Below are 19,216 nucleotides of genomic sequence, written 5' to 3'. Positions count from 1 at the left end.
CAAGGGTTGGGAGACCTGGGAGGAGCATCTGGCAGGTGCTGCAGCCTTCATGCAGACCCTGCAGGGCCAGGAACAACATTTCTGTTGTGGTGGGATCCAGCATTCTACTGTCTTGGTCTTTGTGCCAGCTGCAGCTCAGGCATGAGGAAACACTCACAGAAACCTTCTTTATTAAGATGAAGTGGTTGCACTGCCCTCTTCCCCCAGCTGTGTGTTACTTGACTCTGGGGCTCCAGGGCAGTAGGGGCTGGTGGGGTGAATGTTTGCCCTGCTCTAAGTGGGCACCTGCTCCCTGCCTGAGGAGATCTGGCCCAAGAACAAAGAGTCAAGGGTTTGTTAGCAATAACCACCATACTTTGTGTGTGCATGGTGGTTACACAGACATGTGCCTGCTGCTCTCCAGCTTGTCTCCACCACCATCACATTTGCAGTCTGGAACCACAGCCCAAAATCTGCCCCACAAGTGGTTGTGATAACCTCAGGGAGAGGGTCATTTATTTGCAATACAGTCAAAGGGAGCAGTAGCCACAGGGAAGGCAGGCAGCCCTGGTTTTGCTACAGAGCAGTGTTCTGCATGAGTAGAGCTGTGCCCCTCGATTTGGGCTGCCCAGCTCTCTGTAACCTCTGTTGGCAGCTCTCTCCACCCAGGCACTAGCCAAGTTTAAAGCCATACTGAGGCCTACTTACATTCCTTGACAATAGCCTTGTAGCTGGAAGACTACAAACAGTTACAAAATGTAAATAAATTATAACATTTGTTCTTTGATTAAACTCTAAATTTCATTCCATAATGCTAAAGCATCTCTAAGGTAGATTCACCTGGCATGGTGAAGTACAAAAACTAAGACCACCCCCACTGGAGGTCATGATCTCCCTGCCTGGCAGACAGCTTTTCCCCTCTATCCTGGAATAAATTATACAGCTTCAGACCCTTGTGTGCACACAGGCAGGATGTGGTAGTAAGGTTAGCAGCTTGCTCAAGTCCAGATGCTCAGTCTCTGGACAAGCAGAGAAGCCCTCTTTGCTTCCCTGCTGCAGAGAGGCCAATTCCTGGCAGCTTTGGCTGTGGGTGAGTGGCAGCAGGAGGAGCTGTCTCACAGGCGGCCCCTGCAGCTCTCTGCCTACAGAGCCGTGGTGTCTGCAGCAGTGATGCCGGCGTCCTTTGCCATCGCAGAGAAGATGCCCTCCTTCATGAGCAGCTCCTCGGGGCTGTCGAATTCCACAATCTGCCCAGCATGCAGCACCATCACCCTGGCAGAAGAGAACAAGGCCTCAGCTCACAGGATCCTGGGATAGCGCTGCTGTTGCCAGCGCTGCGGCCCACCAGCCCTCACTCCTCCTGAGCCACTTTATGTGGTTCTCCTCTCAGCAGTGAGAAGGCACAGCCCTCCTCCCTGTGACCACAAGGTGTCAAGAGCAAATGCTTCTATGGTTGTTGCTGTAAAGAAGGATCCCAAGAAATGTTTCTCCTGCAAAGGCAGCACTTCTTCATGGGCATCCTTACTGTCCTTCTGTTCTCTTCACCACTGCATATTACTGCCCCAGGTTCTGCATCCACGCCTTCCCCTGTGGCTGCATTCTCACTTCCTCTGCTGTCCACCTTTTGCCCCATCCCAGGAGTCCAGATGCCCATTCCCTTTGCCCTGCAGCATGGTCCCATGGTACCTGTTGCTGTCCATGATGGTGTGGAGGCGATGGGCGATAGTAAGGACAGTGCAGTCAGCAAACGCACTCCGGATTGTTGTCTGGATTAAATGATCCGTTTCCAGATCTACGGCTGCTGTTGCTTCATCCAGGATGAGGATCTTGGCTTTGCGGAGAAGGGCCCGGGCCAGGCACACCAGCTGCCTCTGCCCAACACTGGGAGGAGATGTGGAGCATGAGTTACTAGACAGACACTAGGGGACGTTCTGCAAGCCTACTGCATCTCACTGCTCTGACCCCAACACTGTCCCTGGCCTTTCCCCACTGACCATCTGCCACTCTCAGCACCACGTCCCTCAGCATGTTACTCTCTGGGCTACCACAGAAGGCTGGCTCACACTAGCTCCCTAAGAGCCCTGGCTCCTCCACCATTTTCTTCCATCTTCACTTCCTAGAAGCTTCTGTGCACCACCCCTGGACAGCCACTTTGCTGGAGGCTGCTGTTCCAGGCTGGTCTCTGGGATCTAGAGAAGGGAGGGGAGCTGGGCCTACATCTGCTCCTCTGCTCACCTCAAGTTCTCCCCTGCCTCGCTCACGTGATGCAGCAGCCTCTCAGGAAGGCCTTGCACATATGTCTTCAGGTGAGCCAGCTCCAGGGCCTTCCAGACCTCCTCGTCTGAGTACTGGTCAAAGGGGTCCAGGTTCATCCGCAGGGTTCCAGTGAAGAGCACAGGGTCCTGCCAGGGACAGCACCACGTTCAGCCCCACCACAGCCATTTAGCAGGGTCAATGGCTCCTGGCCTCCAAGTGTGGCCGCATCCTGCTCACACCACTGCCTGCAGCTGGCAAGGGACGTGGTGACAGCCTGCTCACAGGCCTTTGGCACGTCCACAGCTCCCAGGAACACACTGAGGCCATGCAGTGCCTGCAGGGGCCACGCAGCAGTGGGATGTGGAAGGGTGGGGGTCAGCTCACCTGGGGGATGATGGTGAGGTTGTTGCGCAGGTCGTGGAGGCCAATTGTTGCTATGTCCACGTCGTCGATGATGATCTTCCCTCCGGCCGCCTCCAGCACCCGGAACAGGCAGTTGGTGAGGGAGGATTTTCCAGCCCCGGTCCGGCCCACAACCCCAACCTGTGGAAGCAGCTTATTAGACCAGATGATAGGGCTGTATAAAACAGGGCAGTTACTCTCCATCTTGGTCTGGTGGGCCTTCCTGCCCTTACCATCACCCAGACTGTCTGCTTTAGTTCCTTTCCAGGAGCTCAAGTCCCCAGGAACCACATCCCATCACCATCCCACCCCAGCGCACAGACTGAAGCCAAGAAGAAGAAACAACTTTAACAGAGTCTTTGCAAAGAGCATAGTGAGGGCAGAGGCACCTTCTCAGTGCTCCCAATGTTACAGGTGATCCCCTGAAGAACCAGGTCCAGTTCAGGTCGGTAGCGAACTTTGTAGTCAATGAACTGGATCTCGCCTCTGCTGGGCCAGCCACGTGGTGGACGCGTTTGTGTCACCCATGGAGCCTGGGGGAGGACACAGGAGCATTATGGGGTTCACTCTGCAATGCTGACTGGCACCAAGCTGTGCAGCAGGTGTTTGCCCAGACCCTGGGTGCCTCACCTCATTCTTCACGGTCACGTACTCATGGACCCGCTCCACAGCCACGATGTTGGTCTCCAGCTCTGAAGATGTCCTCACCAGCCAGTTCAGTGTCTGGGTCACCTGCATGGCAGAATCAGAGGGTGGAGAGCTCAGTGGCACCCAGGAAAAACCACCTCCCACCTCAGCCCAGGGAATAATCCTCAGCACGAGCACACCTGGCCTGGCCCCTAATGCTCCACTGCCAAGACACAGCCCCCCTCTCCCCAGCCGTTCAAAAACTTTGCTGCGGCATCCCTGATCCACAGCAGGGCCATTTTCCTCCTCATGGCAGTAAGTATCCCATTCAGACTGGGATGAATATGTGCTTCCCTGGCTCTATAGCCACTCCCCAGCTGATGGGACACCCCAGATAATCCCTTTTCCAAGGATCAGAGCTGGTGGCAGGGCAGCATCCTGCCAGCAGCCCAGAGCTCCCAGAGGTAGCCCTGTCCCAGAAGGAGAAAATGCTTTCAGTGACTCACATTGAGAGCAGAGGAGACAGAAAGACCCACGATGCCACCCTCCAGAGTGCCCTTTGCAATCACTGCCAGGAGTGCAGAGAAGAAAACCACCAGGCTCCCAACGAACTCCAGACGGATGGCCAGCCACCTGCACCAGGAGAGCTGAAGGGCAGGGAGAGAGGCAGGAAGGCATCTGCCTGTGCCCAACACACAGCCCACCAGTAACAGCACACTGCACCAGCATCCCCCACAGCAGCCACGAGCCCAGTGCTGTGCACAGTGCACACACTGGTGCATGTACACAGCAGGTCATCTGTGGCCAATTCTGCAAGCAGGTTCATTTATATCAGTCCATGTCTCACACATAACCTCCTGTGCTGGAAATGCCATGCATCAGAAGAGCCTCAAACACCCAAATCATTTACCAATAAGATTCAAAACCACTAAGTGCCCACACTGCACTCCTGCTGGGCCTGGAGGATCACCCTCTTCCCAGAGCTCACCACGAGCATCTCAGCCCTTGACTGCATAACTCACCCTGCCAGCCTCTGGACACTTTGTAGGGGAGAATACTTTGGCTTTCAAAATCACCCTAAAATGTCCCATTGCCACAGATGGTGCCCCTATCCTAAACTGCCCCAGTACCTACACAGACCCTCAATGCTGAGATCAAGAGAGAGGACTGCAGGATCCCAGGGATCTCTCTCAGGACCCAGAAGCCCCAGGCAGAAGTGCTGCTAGCTGTGCTGTGGCATAAGTGGTAAAACTCACCTATTTGATATTATCCAGGAATAAACACTTTTCTGATTTATGTCCATGGTGATTTCATTTTTCTTCAGGAACCGTTCTTGGTGTCCATAGGCCCGGATCACAGAAAGACCTGACACAGTCTCACCAAAGTGAGAGTAGATGGGAGACCTGGTGACAGAGTCCAGACGCCTCAGCTGGCGAGACGTCGCCACGTAGAAGCGCTGAAACGAGTGACACAGACTGGTTACCAACACAACGCCCAGCAGCCACCAAGATACTGCTCTCAGCAGGGCAGAAGCTTCACTCAGGGCCCAGTTACTCACCAGCACAAAATAGTAGAAGATGCTCAAGGGAATGATAATGACAGCAAAGAACGGAGTGGCCAGGCAGATCACAATCAGTGTGCTAATGATGCCCATGAAACAGGAGATCCAGGTGCGGAAGGACATGGGAATGGTCTCATCCACTGTGAAGATGTCCTGGAGCATATAGAAAAGTATAGAGAAGCAGTCAGTGACCCCAGAGAGAAGGACAAGCCCAAAGGCCCCATACACACAGGGTTCCTACATACTCCTGTGATAACACAGTGCCAGACACTTGCAAAAATATCAGATCATCCTGAATTGGTGGTATGGTCACAACCTCATTTAGGGCCACAGTTCTTAGCTTGTGAAAAGCTGACTTTACAGAGAAACTTGTAGGTACACAGTTTGTGGTAATTGGGAGTGGAGCTGCAGCTGAGCCTCATCCCCAATGGGCTACAGCTGTGAAAAACAGGTGAACAGCATTGAAGGTAATGAGATATGGAGTGCCAAAGTGCACTGACCAATCACAAAAGGGTAAAGAGCACACTCAGGTGTAATACATGTAAGATGAAGAGTATAAAAGTTTGGGCTGAAAAGCAAGAAGAGCAGATGCTTTCAGCCTTTTGTAGTGAAGTTACACTGTATGGGCAGACACCTGAAGCCTTCTGATGTGGTATGGTGTCACTCAGGGCAAATGCTTAAAGCTTTCTGAAATTGTATGGTGATTCTTTGTGTATCGTGGCCCTCTCAACTGAGACATATGCTGTGACAGAAGCTTCCTATAATATTCCCCTGTTACATAGACCAGCTTTAAGAACTGCATCTTCATCAGGACCTAGGATACAGGAGCAGTAATTGAAGCAAAAAGAGGGGACAGGGCAAACTCCAGATCCATGCAGGTGCATCCAGGTCTCCAGCTGCTCCTCATCCATCTCCTAGCCAGGCACCACATACTCTCTCAACTCAGAGTAAACCCAGACCCATAGGCTTAATTTTAAGAAGAAATTTAACTCTCAAAAACCAAGAGATGGTACCAAAGGAAGAAGTGGAGAAGCAGCACACTTGAAATTACCTGTTTGTATTTTCCCTCCTTTCTCTTTTTCTCTTTGTTTTTGACCTTCACTTAGATAGAAAAGATTGTAGATTTTGCTGGAAGTCTATCAACAGAAGGACTTCTTATTTTGGGACATGAGCTCTAGGCTCTTACCTCTCTTAGTCATCTACTATGGACCCTCTTCTGTTTCTCCTCATCCTTCTTGCCCAGGTGACTCCAAACAGGACACAGTATCTAGGTGTAAGCTCCTCAGCACTGAGCAGAGGAGCTAACAAATTCCCATGATTTGTCACACTGTCTTTCTAATAGAGCCCAAGATGTGGTTTGGCTCACGGTCAGCCTTGCATCCCCATGTCCTCCTGGTCCCTTCCTGGCCTTTACCTGAGCTCAGCTGTGCAGTGCTCAAGAGGAGCAGGGTTATGCCAATGGCCAACACTCTGCAGATGTGGTGGAACAAACCTTGTGTGTGTTGGGGCTGCTCTCTTACCTTGGCAAAGCGGTTGATGATGCGGCCCACCGGGGTGGTGTCGAAGAAGCTCATGGGCGCGCGCAGGATGTTGCTGAGCAGCAGCTGGTGCATGACACGGGAGGCTCCCATGGCGCCCCGGGCAGACAGCATGGTTGCAAAGAGCAGGAAGACACCTGCAAGGAGAGCACGGGGCTGTCACCAGCTCATGGGTGACACTGGCTGCAGGTACCCTTTGGCTTGATGGACACACCAAGCAGCACCAAGCCAGCAGCTCTGCAGCGAGCCGCTGGGATAATCCTGCATCCCACCCTCTTGGGAGGCCTCAGCAACTGTGTCCCAGCACAGGGGAGGAACACTAACCCTATTGGAAAGCCTTGGGCCCTAGCACTATGTCTAATCTGCTTAAGGAAAATGATCTTAAACTGAGGGGGCAACACCGACTTGGGACAATTTCTGCTGCTTTCAGACTGGCGTGTGTCCACAATTCAGCCAGGAGCTGGAAGGAAGGCAGCAGCAGGCAAATGAACAAAATGCGGGGTCCCCTGCTCCTTACTGCACTGCTGGCTGCTGGCCTTGCAAGTCATATCCCTGCTGGACCACACAGAGGAGGTGAGTGGGACCTGCTGTCCCCCCACACTGACCTTGTGAGATGCCCAGTGCCCCAAAGACGCCGATGCGCAGGTCCCGCAGCTGCGTGGGGTAGCTCTGGTTCTGGTAGCGCACCGAGTCGTCCGTCCAGTCACTGAGCCACAGGTTGCTGCCCACGTAGGCCACGTATTGCCCAATGTAGCCCATGACGATCCAGAAGGTAAAGCACCAGCCAACAGCACGCAGGTACCGCACGTACATGGAGAACTTCACCTGTGGAACAACGGAGCCCATCAGACCGCAGGCAATGCCAGCCAGCACAGCCTTGGGGCTCCACCTTGCTGCCCACCATGCTCCCCTCCACCACCCCACCCACCAGTCCCAGGCAGCCATGTCTCCTTCGTGTCTCTTGGCTGTGGAAGCCCACACCAGCTTCTCTGAGCCACAGTCAGGGTCTGGCAGCACTTAGGGCAGCACGGTGCTTCATCCTTCCATCCTCCTCACCCTGCCGGTTTCCACAGCTTCTTTCTCGATCAGTTGCTGTCCCTTCAGCTTCTTTGGGGGCTCCTCTTGGGCCTTCGTCTGGGAACTGGTGCTCCTTTTACTAAGGCTGCAGGAAGGTGATGAGTACCATTAGTCACAGGGTGTTGAATTGGTCCTAATCTCCTGGGGGTCCATCCCTGGGTCTTCAGTGGTGGAGTCCTCTGGACAATAATGTCCTAACTGGGGCAGCTTTGAGTGAGCCTTGTGGAAGCACTAGGCATGTGCAGCCATAAAATTAAAAGCCTCATTCCCAAAGGCAGAACTAGCCATCAGCACGAGTTTCAGGGAAGACTGCAGAGGAAGGCTGTGGCACACTAGTGTGAGTAAAGGCAGAATCAGATGCTCCTGACCCAGAGCAGCTTGTGGTAGGAGCAGGCAGGGAGGCTCCCAGCTGGAACTCCCTGGGAAGCCCCCAGATCCCTGTTTCTGAGGGAGCAGTGCTTGTGGCAGGGAAAGAGCTGAGAGCTCAGGTCATGGCCCACCTGCGACTCAGTTTTCTCCGATGGATGCTGGCCTCTCGCTTCAGGGTCATTGTCACCACATCTTCAGTGCTCTCCTCCATGCAAGGATCCACAGCTTCATCAGCCTCCTCTTCATCCCCAGCTAAAGCAACAGCTACAGGCACAGGGATGAGGGAAGGTGGGGTCAGGCGCTGAGGACAGAGCAGATCCCATACACCACACCTCTGCTCTTTGCCATATCCCAGGCCTAGGCTGTGTCCTACCACCATGTATCACACCTTCTCCAACCTTGCTGCAAGACCAGCGCAGCAGGAGGAGGAAGAAATGCATGGTGCTGGAGAGAGAACTGATAGGGGACATAGGGCTAAAGGCCTGCTCAGAGGCAATCCCTCCTGCTGACTCCTCCCAGCACCACTGGCCAGACCTCAAGTAGAGATCTGTGCTACTTTAGTAGTGCAAGATCTGGTAGTTCATGTCACTCCAGCTCAGAAGCATCTCCTTGAGCAGGTGGAAGTGGGCCCTCTGCAGACATGCTGGGAATAGCCAGGCTGCAGCAGGACAACTGGGCTGAGCTCTGACAGGGTGAGCACCCACCTGACCTCACACCACTCCTCCCCATAGCATTGGGGGATATGATAAAGATGAAATATTATCCAGTCAGATATTGAGAACAAACCAAAGAGTCTTTCTGACCCCAGCATCACAAAAATATGAAGCCAGTTGCCACATAAGATTTTGGGACCCATAATAAATGAATTAAAAAGGGAGTAAAAAAGTTAAACAGGTCCTGTGCTAGATGTTCAACATAATGCCTGAGTGCAAGTCTTAGTCAGAAGTTATTGTGCTGCTGATTGCCTGAAGCTGAGAAGGATTCACAGCAGCCACCATTGGTGCCTGGGCTGGATAGGCCCAGGTCAGGGTGACACATCAGACCTTCATATCCCCAAGATACACACACAGCCACTCTGCCACTGCCCCACCGTGTTCCCAGTACCTGCAGTGTTTTCCTCTGAAACATTATCCTCCTGATTTCCATACAAGTTCAGGAACTGGGAAAAGGCCCCCTTGTTTGCAAGCAGGGTGCTGTAGGAGCCATGCTCTGACACTGCTCCTGCTGCCAGCACCACAATGTTATCGACCTGGGGCAGGAAACTGATACTGTGCGTCACCAAGATCCGTGTCTGCAACAAAGGGGTGCAGGGTAGTGAGTAATCATAGAGCACCCCTCATCCCCAGCCATGGCTCTGCAGGCTCTCCATCTCCCACTTAGGGACTCATCTGCTTAGCAATGCCTGGCTATGAGGACACAGGGTACCCCTCTGGGGACTCAGCCTGCTGCAGCCCCCTGTGAAGGCTGCATGATTCCCCTCTGTCCCAGGCAAGCAACCTCAGACTTCCTCGGATGTCCAACACTACACCAGTGCCACTCCTGCTTGGCTGGGGGTGGGTTGCAGGGTGTGGGTGCTCACCTTCTTTTGCAGCAGCCCTCTTGGCCCCAGCACGTGCTCGAAGAGGTACTTGCCCACGTGGGCATCCACGGCCGAGAGCGGATCGTCCAGGACGTAGATGTCGGCGTCGCTGTACACCGCCCGCGCCAGGCTCACCCGCTGCTTCTGGCCCCCGCTCAGGTTGATTCCCTGCGGGGAAGGGAAAGAGTTCCCTGCACATGGGGCTACCACAGGGCAATGCTCTGACCTCTGCTGCAGGTGCTATCAGGAACCTGTAGGGCCCAGGGCTGATACCTTCTCTCCAATCTCTGTCTGGTCACCTGCAGGCAGCAATTCCAGGTCTGGAAGGAGGGCACAGGCCTTGAGGACCTGCTGATACCTGGCTTCATCCACTTCTGACCCAAAAATGATGTTGTCTTTCAGTGTGGCATTCTGGATCCAGGCCTGCTGGGGAACATAGGCCAGGGAGCCCTGGAAGGAGAGACAAGAACAGCTACCTGTCAGAGATCAGCCTGAGCACTGACACCTCACCACTCTGGGACAGTCCTGCTCTACTTCCCTGCTGAGCTCCCAGGCAGCCCCAAAGCCCTGTGGACCAGCAGGCCCCTCTCACCTGGATGTTGATGTGTCCCTTGATATTCTCCATCTCCCCGAGCATGGCTGACACCAGTGAAGATTTGCCTGAGCCCACTGGCCCCACCACAGCCACCAGGCTCCCAGGTGTGATGTCCAGGGTGACACTGCAAAGACACGAGGGCTGAGGAAGCAGCACTGCTAGGCTACCTATCAGTTCCTGGGTGGGACAGGGCAGTGTCCCTGGGACACTCATGCCTAGCAGCACTGAGAAGTGGTTGCCCTCCCCAGCTAATAACACAGAAAGCCTCCCCTGCCCATCCCTCTGCCCCCTGATGGAGCACTCACTCTCTTATGGCAGCGTCACCGTCCTGCTCCCAGGCAAAGGTGGCCTCTGAGAAACGCACAGCACTGCCTGCCAGAGAGAGAAGTCCCTCAGAGAGGGGAAAGCTCAGGGCTGGGCCAGCCTGAGGCCCACAGGGAGCAGTCTGGAGGTTCACCTGCCTGCAATGGGGTTGTGGCAGATAGCTGAGGTGTCCAGGTCCTCTCCACTGAGGTATCGCTCCAGCCTCGCAGTCGACACGTTGGTCTGCCACGGCAGAAAGAGGATGAGGATGGCACACAGGCATGGGTGGGCTGGCAGGAGCCCCATAGGCAGAGCATCACATCACAGTCCCCAGCCAACCTCTGGACCCCAAACCTTTGTTATACATGTGAGTCCTATCCTACCCCAGTGCCAGCAGAGTCCTGTGCACTGAGCCCTGGGGGTCCATCCCACACCCAAGCCCCATCTGCTGCTTTGGACAGAGGTCATGGGATCCCCCTGCACCCCCTGCCCCAGGTGAGGCCTGACCTGCACCAGGGCAGAGATGACCATGGGCAGTGTGGCCATGGGGAAGCGCAGCACATTGAAAAGGGAGATGGCAGTGAAGGCCTTCTGTGCATCCAAGATGTTGTTCTCATCCACAAGCACATAGACAGCAAAGCTTGCCAGGGAGACCTAGGACAGATATAAGGGAAAGCCACCATCAGTGTTTGTGTGCAGCCCAGACCCTCAAACTACCCCAAGGCTTCAGCAGTGCCTTCATGCTGGGGACCTGTTCCCCTCCTGCTCCTGTTCTCCCTTGGGCCCTATTTCACCACCCCGATGGGACCCCTTTTCACCACAGCTCTCCTGCCAGCAACCAGAACCATAGTCTATATCCACCAGCCAGCCCCTTCCTTGCTGCAGAAACACCCCAGCTGAGGCCCCAGATATTTCCCATCCCCCTGGCCACAGCCCAGCCCCAGCTCAGAGGAAGGACACCCTCCCCAGGGCTGTTGTCACTCACTCACCAGGGTAGGGGCACATGTGAAGGCAAAGACAGAGACTGACTGCAGGTAACCAAAGTTCACCAAGTTCTTGAGCTCACGAGCCCGGATGTCATTAACTCGCTTCTCAAAGGAGGGCTCCCAGGCAAAAAGCTTCAGGATCTGCAGGGGGAGCAGGTGCTGGTGTCACAGGAATGCCCACCTCCACACTCAGCTCACTGGTGGCCAGCACCTCCATCACCTGGCTTGCTCAGTAGCCTACTGGCCACTGCATCTCCCCTCTGCTGTCCTGCTGACAGCATTTCCCCACTGCACTCCCACTCCCTCACTGCCAGCTCCTCTGCCACCATGCCACTACCACAGCCATCCAGAAAACCCTCTCTTGGCTCCCAAGTCTTAGTCCAAGTATCCAGAGCCCCTCCCTAGCCAACTTTTCAAAAGATGAGGCAGCTGAGGGAATTGCTGAGACCCAGACAGGGCCCCCAAGCTAGACTAACACTGGTGCTGTAGGGTTATAGAGGTGTGCTGTCTCCAGGTGCAGTGCGCCAAAAAGAGGGGTGCAGCAGCTGCCAGAGAGTCTCCGCTCCACTGCCCACCTTGATTCCATTGAGGATTTCAGTCATTATTTTCATGCGTTCATCCTTGTTCTTCATGTTCCTCTCCTACAAACAGAAGAGCCAGACATCACCTGAAGCAGACAGCAGCACATCCTTGGAAATCCATCTGGGCTGCCACAGGGAAGGGAAGGATGGGCTCCACAGCCCAGAGGAGTCATCCCATGAAGCTGAGCCTTGGCTAAGCCGGTGGTGCTGGACAAGTTGGGGAAAAACACTACCCTGCTGTCAGGTAGAAACTAAATCTTTATCTTATGGGTGGCAATATCTCATTTTTAGCCCTCAAGGCTGTGCTCAGTCTGGTTCAAGCTCAGCTGTGATGGCAGAACAGATCTCACCTATCTCCTACTCCTGGCAGCTGATCCCCTCTGGCTCAGGCTAGAGGCACCCCCAGCCCAAGTGAGATCAACTCCCTAGGCTGAGAAAGATCCAGAGCATAAAAGCAAAGGGTAGGGAGTGTGGCAAATGAGGGAGGGGAGCAACAGTGGGGTTGGACATGAGAGACCAGGGAGGACACTGCACCCACCACTGACCTGAATGGTTTTGGCCTTGGCAACCAGGAAGGCATTTATGGGGAGCAGCAGCAACAAGGTCGCAATGCCAGCCAAGACAGAGGGGCCCAGCTCTCTCCATAGGAAGACAATGGACAGGATGATTTGCAAGGGGGATGACCACAGCTGGTGAATAAAGTTGGCCATGTCCATGAACCTCTGGGCATCAGCTGACATCAGATTGACAGTCTCCCCCACCGTGGACTCCTTGCGGGTGGCTCCGGACATGGTGAGCGACTGCAAAGAGAAACCTTAGTCAGCACAGGCCAGCCTGGGAGCAGCCCTGCTGCCAGCAGCATGGCTCAGAGCAGGGAAGCAGCAGACCAGGCTGAGACCACTTCTGGGTTTGCTCCTGGTGCCTCTGTACTGGGCACCAGCACTCTCCTCACTGTCTGCACACCTGGAGCCACTGGGTGCAAAGAAAAGCACCCTGTGCAGGAATCCTGGGTGTTGTGCACCTGCCCCAGGTGCTGCACTCTCTGAAGAGAACCCTGCCCCAGCCCCTGGTAGCTGTCAAACACATGGCTGCAGCACCCACGTCCCAGGCAGAACTAGGGCTCACAGTGTCCTCAGGGCTGGCTGGGTGTCCTCCAAGCTCCCCCTGTGCCTTCTGAGGAGGAAAGTGCACACACCCCAGGTTGATGGGGCAGGTGGATGATTTTATCCACAGCCCAGCTCGGAGGAAGCCAACAGGGATGATGAGAGGCCTATACAGACCTTCTTGTAGATGGCAGCAATGAGACTGGCTCGCACATTGATGCCAAGCTGGAAGCACAAGCTGAAGTGCTGCTGCAGGCAGAGGGACTGGATCACTGCTGTCAGGAAGAGCAGGATGGCATACAGATAGCCTTGCCAGGCAAAGGCATCCTCATCTGACACAAAGGCAATCAGCAGCCTGGCAGGGAAGGAAGCTCATGAGACACACACCCTACTGAGACACACCCAAGCAGGATGCCCCCAGTGAATGCAGGGGGAGCATCCTCACAGGAGTGCTGAACAAAACCCTGCCCCAGAGAGCTGGCTCGATGGTCAGCAAGCTGGGAACCCTGCTCTGCCACAGACAGAGGGTCACTAATGGAAGTGCATCCACAGCACAGAGACTGTGCTGCTCTGCACAACAAACCAGGGAGGCCCTGCTGGGCTGAGCTGCACTGACTCTGGGAGGGCCCAAAGAAGAGCCAGGACTGTCTCCAGGGAGGGAGCAGGGCTGCACAACAGGATGCAAGGGAGCAGGATAACACACATAAGAGCTGGCAGCCAGCTCAGATCAGGTCTTTGTTAAACTGTACCCCAACACATTCTCCCATTTTTGGTGAGGGCACAAAATGCCTCCAGGGTCTGTGGCTGGGAGAGGCACACATGGAGATGGTGGGGCTGGATACAGTGCACACACTGGGAGGTGGTGGGGCTGAGTGCACAGTCAGGACAGAGAGAAAGGACTCACTTCAGCAGCTGGGGGCTGACAAACACGAGGGCATCATGCACCACCTTGAATGCCACTGCTAGCAGGAGATTCTGATAAAAGGTCTTGCCCAAGGTTTTCATCAACCAGCCCCTGGGGTAATCCTTGGGAGGGCCTGAGTCCTTGTTGTCTCCCTTCTTCTTCTTCTTCTTCTTTGGCTGCTTCTCCTCCTAGAGGAAAGCCCACACAGAAGTGAGGGAGCTGGTTGTGCACACATCCTGCATCTGGAAGGATGCTTCAGGGCAGCACCTCACTGACCCCAGATCTGATATCCTGAACAAAACCTTAGCTTTAGCTCCCATCACACTCCCTTTCACTGATCTCTGCTTATGTCATACACAGCCAGGACTGGACCTTCTCGTTTGTACCAAAGGCAATTGTTAAAACCCAAACCAGCTTGAACCTCTCAGGCAAAAAATCAGGCAAAAATCATGAATAATCTGAGGCCAGGGGTGGTCACAGAATGATGTTCCCTCTGACCTCCTTGCTGGAAAGTATCTGAGGTAGATAGACAGGAGGGAACTGCTTGTACTGCAGATTTGAGGGTGGTTCCTGTTTTTATGTAAGGCAGAAAGAAAGAGACTTTCTTGGTCTCTCAAACTATGGGGATCTGCCAAGGACATGACAGGAAAATCCTGGCATGGTTTCCCCTATCCTTGCCCATGGTCCTGTGGGATCGAAGAAGGGAACACCCAGCAAAGAGGGCTGCAGCAGGTGAGGTGACCTCACTCCCTGAGGCTGGACCTGGATGCCTCAGTCCCATACAAGGTCAAGAGTGGGAATGTATTTACCAGCACCAGGATATCCTGGCTCTGGGCCTTGCTCATGCTGTTCCCATGGTCCGGGTCACCCTCCTGCTGTCTCTTCTTGCGCTTCCGTTTCTCCAGTTCTGCTCTGGCCTTCTGCATCGCAGTCTTCATGTTCTTCTCAAAAGCAGCGTAAAGAACCTTTGTCTTGTCTTTATCATTCAATTCCCAGACATCCTCTATCTCCAAGGGCTTGCGATAGCCCTTGACAACCATGCTGTGGGACAGAGAAATCCAATGACACTTGTTGGAGACTCCTTGCTGCAAATGCAGAGCCTTCCCACCATCCTGGCCCTGGGCTCAGGCTGCACAGGCTGCACACAACATGGTGCCTCTCCCAGCCTGAGCTGCACGTTCCCCTGAGGCACCCCTGCATTTTGCCAGCCCAGCCTCCCTCAGAGCCCTGCTCACCTGGTGTACCATTCAAAGGTGATGGAGCTCAGGAAGGAGGCTGTCACCTGTGGGTTCTGTGGTACAAAGCAAAGGGGGTACTGAGAGATTGCTTATCTGGGGGATGGTTTTGACAAAAGCTGCTTTAGCACCCCCAGCCATTAAGGAGCCCCATAGGTTTCAGACCATGCCAGCTCCAGCCCCAGAAACCTCAGCCCCAAGCCAGCCACAGCCCACCCTGGACACACATGCAGATACTCCATGCTCCAGGCTCCAGCTCTTGCTGGGCCCTGTGCTGAAGCCTTCAGGTCTTCCCAAGGAACCTGCCCTGCCCAACACAATGCTCAGGATGTGGCGCCCCAAACCCAGTCCCCTGTAGTTCTCACACCTTCTTCCTGATTGCCTTTGTTTCTGGGGCAACGTCTGAGAGGCCTGAGACAAGAAGGAGCAGCAGCTGGAGCCCGTAGGAGATGAAGAAAAGGATAAACCGTGGCAGGTCAGAGATTGGTTCCTGCAGAAATGGAAAGCCCAAGGTTATTGCTGGGGATTGTCTCAAGGCCTCTGGTACTCAGAGACAAGATCCATCCCCTGGCTGAGCCCAACAGAGCAGTGCAAAACTTGCTCTGAGTCCTGGATCAGCTTCCCTCTGCCACCTCTCCCCGACCTCCTCCCATAAGTGTTTAAGGGGAGAAATTAGTCCTGGAGAGTTATACTTCCCCAAAGAGAGAGGATGAATTCAAACAGGGATTCCTTCCCAGGTCTTTTGGTGGTTCCCCAAGGTCCCCAGGGCAGCTGAGACCCCAGTGATAACACAGAGAGCTTGGCAAGAGAAGAGTATGAGGAAGCTTTCTTTGGGAGCAGAGCAAGACCACGTTGAAGGACAGAGCTTCCTGTGAAACCCAACCTGCAGGGCTCTCCGGACAAGCGACTGGAATGGCAGAATCCCACAGAGAAGGGAGAGTGTCCAGAAGCAGAAAAGCACCCCCGAATCTCTGCGCAAGCAGGAGCGCCGTGCGTCCTGCACCAGCAGGACCATCATCTGGGGAAAGAAAAATCAGAGCTGCAGGACTAAGTCTGGCTCTAAAAGTGCCTTTGGAGCATGTGTCCTGGGATGCAGCACACATGGTCTGCTGGGATTCACTGCCATGGTCTGCTGAGATTCACTGCCTTGAATACCCTGAACACACCACCAACCCTTCATAAGCTTCAGAATTAATTATAGAGGGCAAAGGTTTACTTCAGGAAGACATAAGATCAGGTTTGAATGCACCCTGACATCACAGCAGGGCACTATTTCTCTTTCTAGCTGTTCTCTCTCCAGATTCTCAGACATGTCAAGCCATGAAGTGTCACACCCTGTCTCCAGACCTTGCCTCCAGACCTGGAACTGAACCCAGATCACATTCCAGCTGTGCAGCCTCTCTGGGGAGTCCCTTGCCTTATCTCACATGGATTCTGCATGTGAAATTAAATGACACGGCAAAATAAGAAGGAAAGCAAATGAAGGTCTATTTTGCTGTTGAGTGTAGCTCCTGAGCATTTGTTAAGACTGTTAGAATACTCCATGTCTCACACAAGATGTCTGTAACTGCCATGCACATATTCCATCAAGCCAACAGCCACTAGATCCCCTTTAGCCAGCTTTCTCCTGTGCCTCAGCACCCTGTGGTACTTCCCAGCTGTCTGCCCAAAACTGAGCAGCAATGTAAAGGAAGTTGTGAGACATCAGAGCAGCAAGCCATGGTCTGATGTTCACACTGCAAAATCAGTCCTGTGAAAAGCATACTGCTCCTAGGAAAGTTCTGTCAGGGACTCAGCTACACTTGCAGGCATAGAATCATCCCATTTTTAAGGATAACAGCAGTGAGCACTGTACAGCCAGGCACCTGCCCTCAACATATCACCCTCACGCACCACCCACACAGGTTTGGGGCTAGTCCTACCCAATTTCCAGGCTACCCCCGCCCCGTGGACACAGCTTCCCTCTGATCTCTGTGCTAGAGAAGCCTCGTTCTGCTCGGTGCTGCAGTGTGCCAGCAGGCTCAGGCTGAGCCCTTACCCAGGTGGCGATGTACAGGCTGGGGTTGGTGTACTGCACGGCTGGCACAGCGCCCTGCTCCGCATCCGCAAACGCCAGCGCCAGCCCCGCCACCGCCGTCAGCACCAGCAGGGCAGCCAGCACCTGTGGAGAGAGGGACAGCCCACTGGGGACACTGGAACCACTGGGAGACAGCAGAGCTCGGCATAAAATACATCCTTACAGCCTTTTCAACCCACACTTGGCCTAGGGCAGCTTTCAACCCTGCGAATGTGCCACAGCTCCACAGGAGCACTGCCATCATTTTCAGTTTGGAAGATGGAAGCCCACAAGAGGAGAGGCCCCAGTAGACACTCTGCTCTCCCTCCCAGTGCATCCCTCCCTGTTATGTGTTATGCCCTCTGTCCCAGATATGCCTCCTGCTGGACTCCCCTTTACATTTCTGTCCTGGATGGTTCCCTATCCCATTGCTCCTTCCCTCCCACACCTGACTGTAGCACAGAGTCTTTCCACTCATAGCACCAACACCTCAGGCTGCTCCAGCCTGTCATCTGTGCCCCCTCAGCTCCACTCTACCTGTTTGATGATGTAGAGTTTGGTCACAGAGGATTTCTTGGCTCTGGATTTGCACATGGGCAGGAGCTGCCATGGGGCCAAAATCCAGAAGAAGCCAAGGGGGATCCAGACCAGCACAGTCTGCTGGAAGCACACCGGCAGGTCGGCATCCGGACGAGCAAGGTAGGAATCGTTCTGGGGGCAGCAAGGACAGAACACCAGATCACATGCAATTGCTTGGCTCTCACTTGGCACACAGGACAAGGGCAAACACTCCTACAGGTCCTGCCCACCCAGCTCCACACCATTGCATCCCCCCTTCAACATCCACCCTCCTGGCTGAGCATCTCAGCTTGGCCAGGGTCCGAGCGATATCCCCATCCCCATCTCTCTGCCTGAATGAGGGATGGCCACCCCTTGCTGGAGCCAAGCCAGCAGAAGCAGCTGAAGCGAAATGACTCTCCAGAAGTCTGTACAGGCTGTCCTGTGTTCCCAGGAAGGCTAAAACAGGACAGAGCTTAGTCAGAGAGGCGTCATTGCCTCACTGTCTGGTGAGCACTGTGCAGGCAGCGCACAGCACTCAGTGCCACGGCACTCCTGGATAAACCCCAGACCCTCTGCCAACCACTGGCACTTGGGTCTCCCTAGCAGGACAGGCTGTGAGCCTTGGAATCCACTGCCCTCCCCCCAGAGGGGTGTCCCACCCCGAGAACAGGCACAGGGGATGACGCAGTCACTCACCCAGAAGACAGAGCCGCAGAACTCCTCCAGGGCTGCTGACATAGCTCGGGGAAGGAGAAAGGGCAGCTCCTTCCTCTCACTCTGCCCAACTGAGAGCCCTGGGCAGATGCTTGGGATAAAAGTCCCCCCACACCCTCAAGCGGTCCTGGGACAAAAAACTCTGATGACCCACAGTTAATAAATAACTCGGTGCTATTGCACAACCCTACAAACCAAAGCAGTGACCAAAAGGGCTCGGGAAGCTGCACAGGCTCAGGAGAAGGGAAGAGAGGAAGACCCAAGGAAGAGACCAAAGGGGAGATACAGGGAAGTCACAGAGTCACTGCAGGACACCACAGCCATTGCTCAGAAACCACAGCCTTGATCAGTGCACACCAACAGACAAAAACTTGTCTGGACCTGCTAAAAACATTACTTTGATGCAACAGACCTCTCTGGTGAGAAGCCTGCTGAATGCCAACAGAAAGTCCAGCAAAGGCTGGTCCCACAGTGGCTGGTGCCACCTGGCAAGGGGGGCCTGGGACACCAGCAGTGCCCCTGGCCTGGGAATCTGCAGTGTCCAGCTGAGCTCACCACATGCTGCACTGGTCTTTCTGAGCCTTCAGGATCCAGATTCCTTTTACTAATTTCCATTCTGTAGAGCCTGAAGATTTTCCAAATTCCTTCTTTTGCTTCTTTCTTTCTCACATTTCCATGCTGTCTGTGTGTTATGGCAGTTGGCTGACCACAAAACCCCAGAGACTTGGAATCCTCATGCTAAGGTAACCCCCAACATCTGAGACAGAAAGAGGATGACACCCAAGGAGAC

At 54.3% G+C, this 19,216-nt stretch overlaps 1 protein-coding gene across 1 annotated transcript; it reads right to left on the bottom strand.

The window, feature by feature from the left end:
• Positions 1–464: 464 nt before the first annotated feature.
• On the bottom strand, positions 465–18,606 carry ABCC2 (ATP binding cassette subfamily C member 2). The gene is made up of 32 exons (XM_059476620.1): positions 18,409–18,606; positions 17,689–17,862; positions 17,134–17,256; positions 15,979–16,113; positions 15,463–15,585; positions 15,096–15,151; positions 14,670–14,901; positions 13,861–14,048; positions 13,134–13,311; positions 12,399–12,653; positions 11,848–11,913; positions 11,276–11,413; positions 10,794–10,940; positions 10,441–10,529; positions 10,289–10,351; positions 9,981–10,107; positions 9,662–9,838; positions 9,389–9,556; positions 8,914–9,100; positions 7,941–8,073; positions 7,420–7,525; positions 6,969–7,188; positions 6,346–6,500; positions 4,823–4,978; positions 4,521–4,720; positions 3,771–3,897; positions 3,268–3,369; positions 3,027–3,170; positions 2,620–2,778; positions 2,215–2,381; positions 1,666–1,860; positions 465–1,251 (listed from the first exon to the last, which is right to left on the bottom strand). Exons 1-32 carry the CDS (start codon positions 18,448–18,450, stop codon positions 1,122–1,124), a joined length of 4,662 nt encoding a protein of 1,553 aa, XP_059332603.1. The 5' UTR covers positions 18,451–18,606; the 3' UTR covers positions 465–1,121.
• Between the last annotated feature and the right edge of the window lie 610 nt (positions 18,607–19,216).

The sequence above is a fragment of the Ammospiza nelsoni genome, chromosome 8 (assembly GCF_027579445.1).
Source record: "Ammospiza nelsoni isolate bAmmNel1 chromosome 8, bAmmNel1.pri, whole genome shotgun sequence".
Lineage (NCBI taxonomy): Eukaryota > Metazoa > Chordata > Aves > Passeriformes > Passerellidae > Ammospiza > Ammospiza nelsoni.
This window is presented reverse-complemented; position numbering and strand designations above follow the sequence as displayed.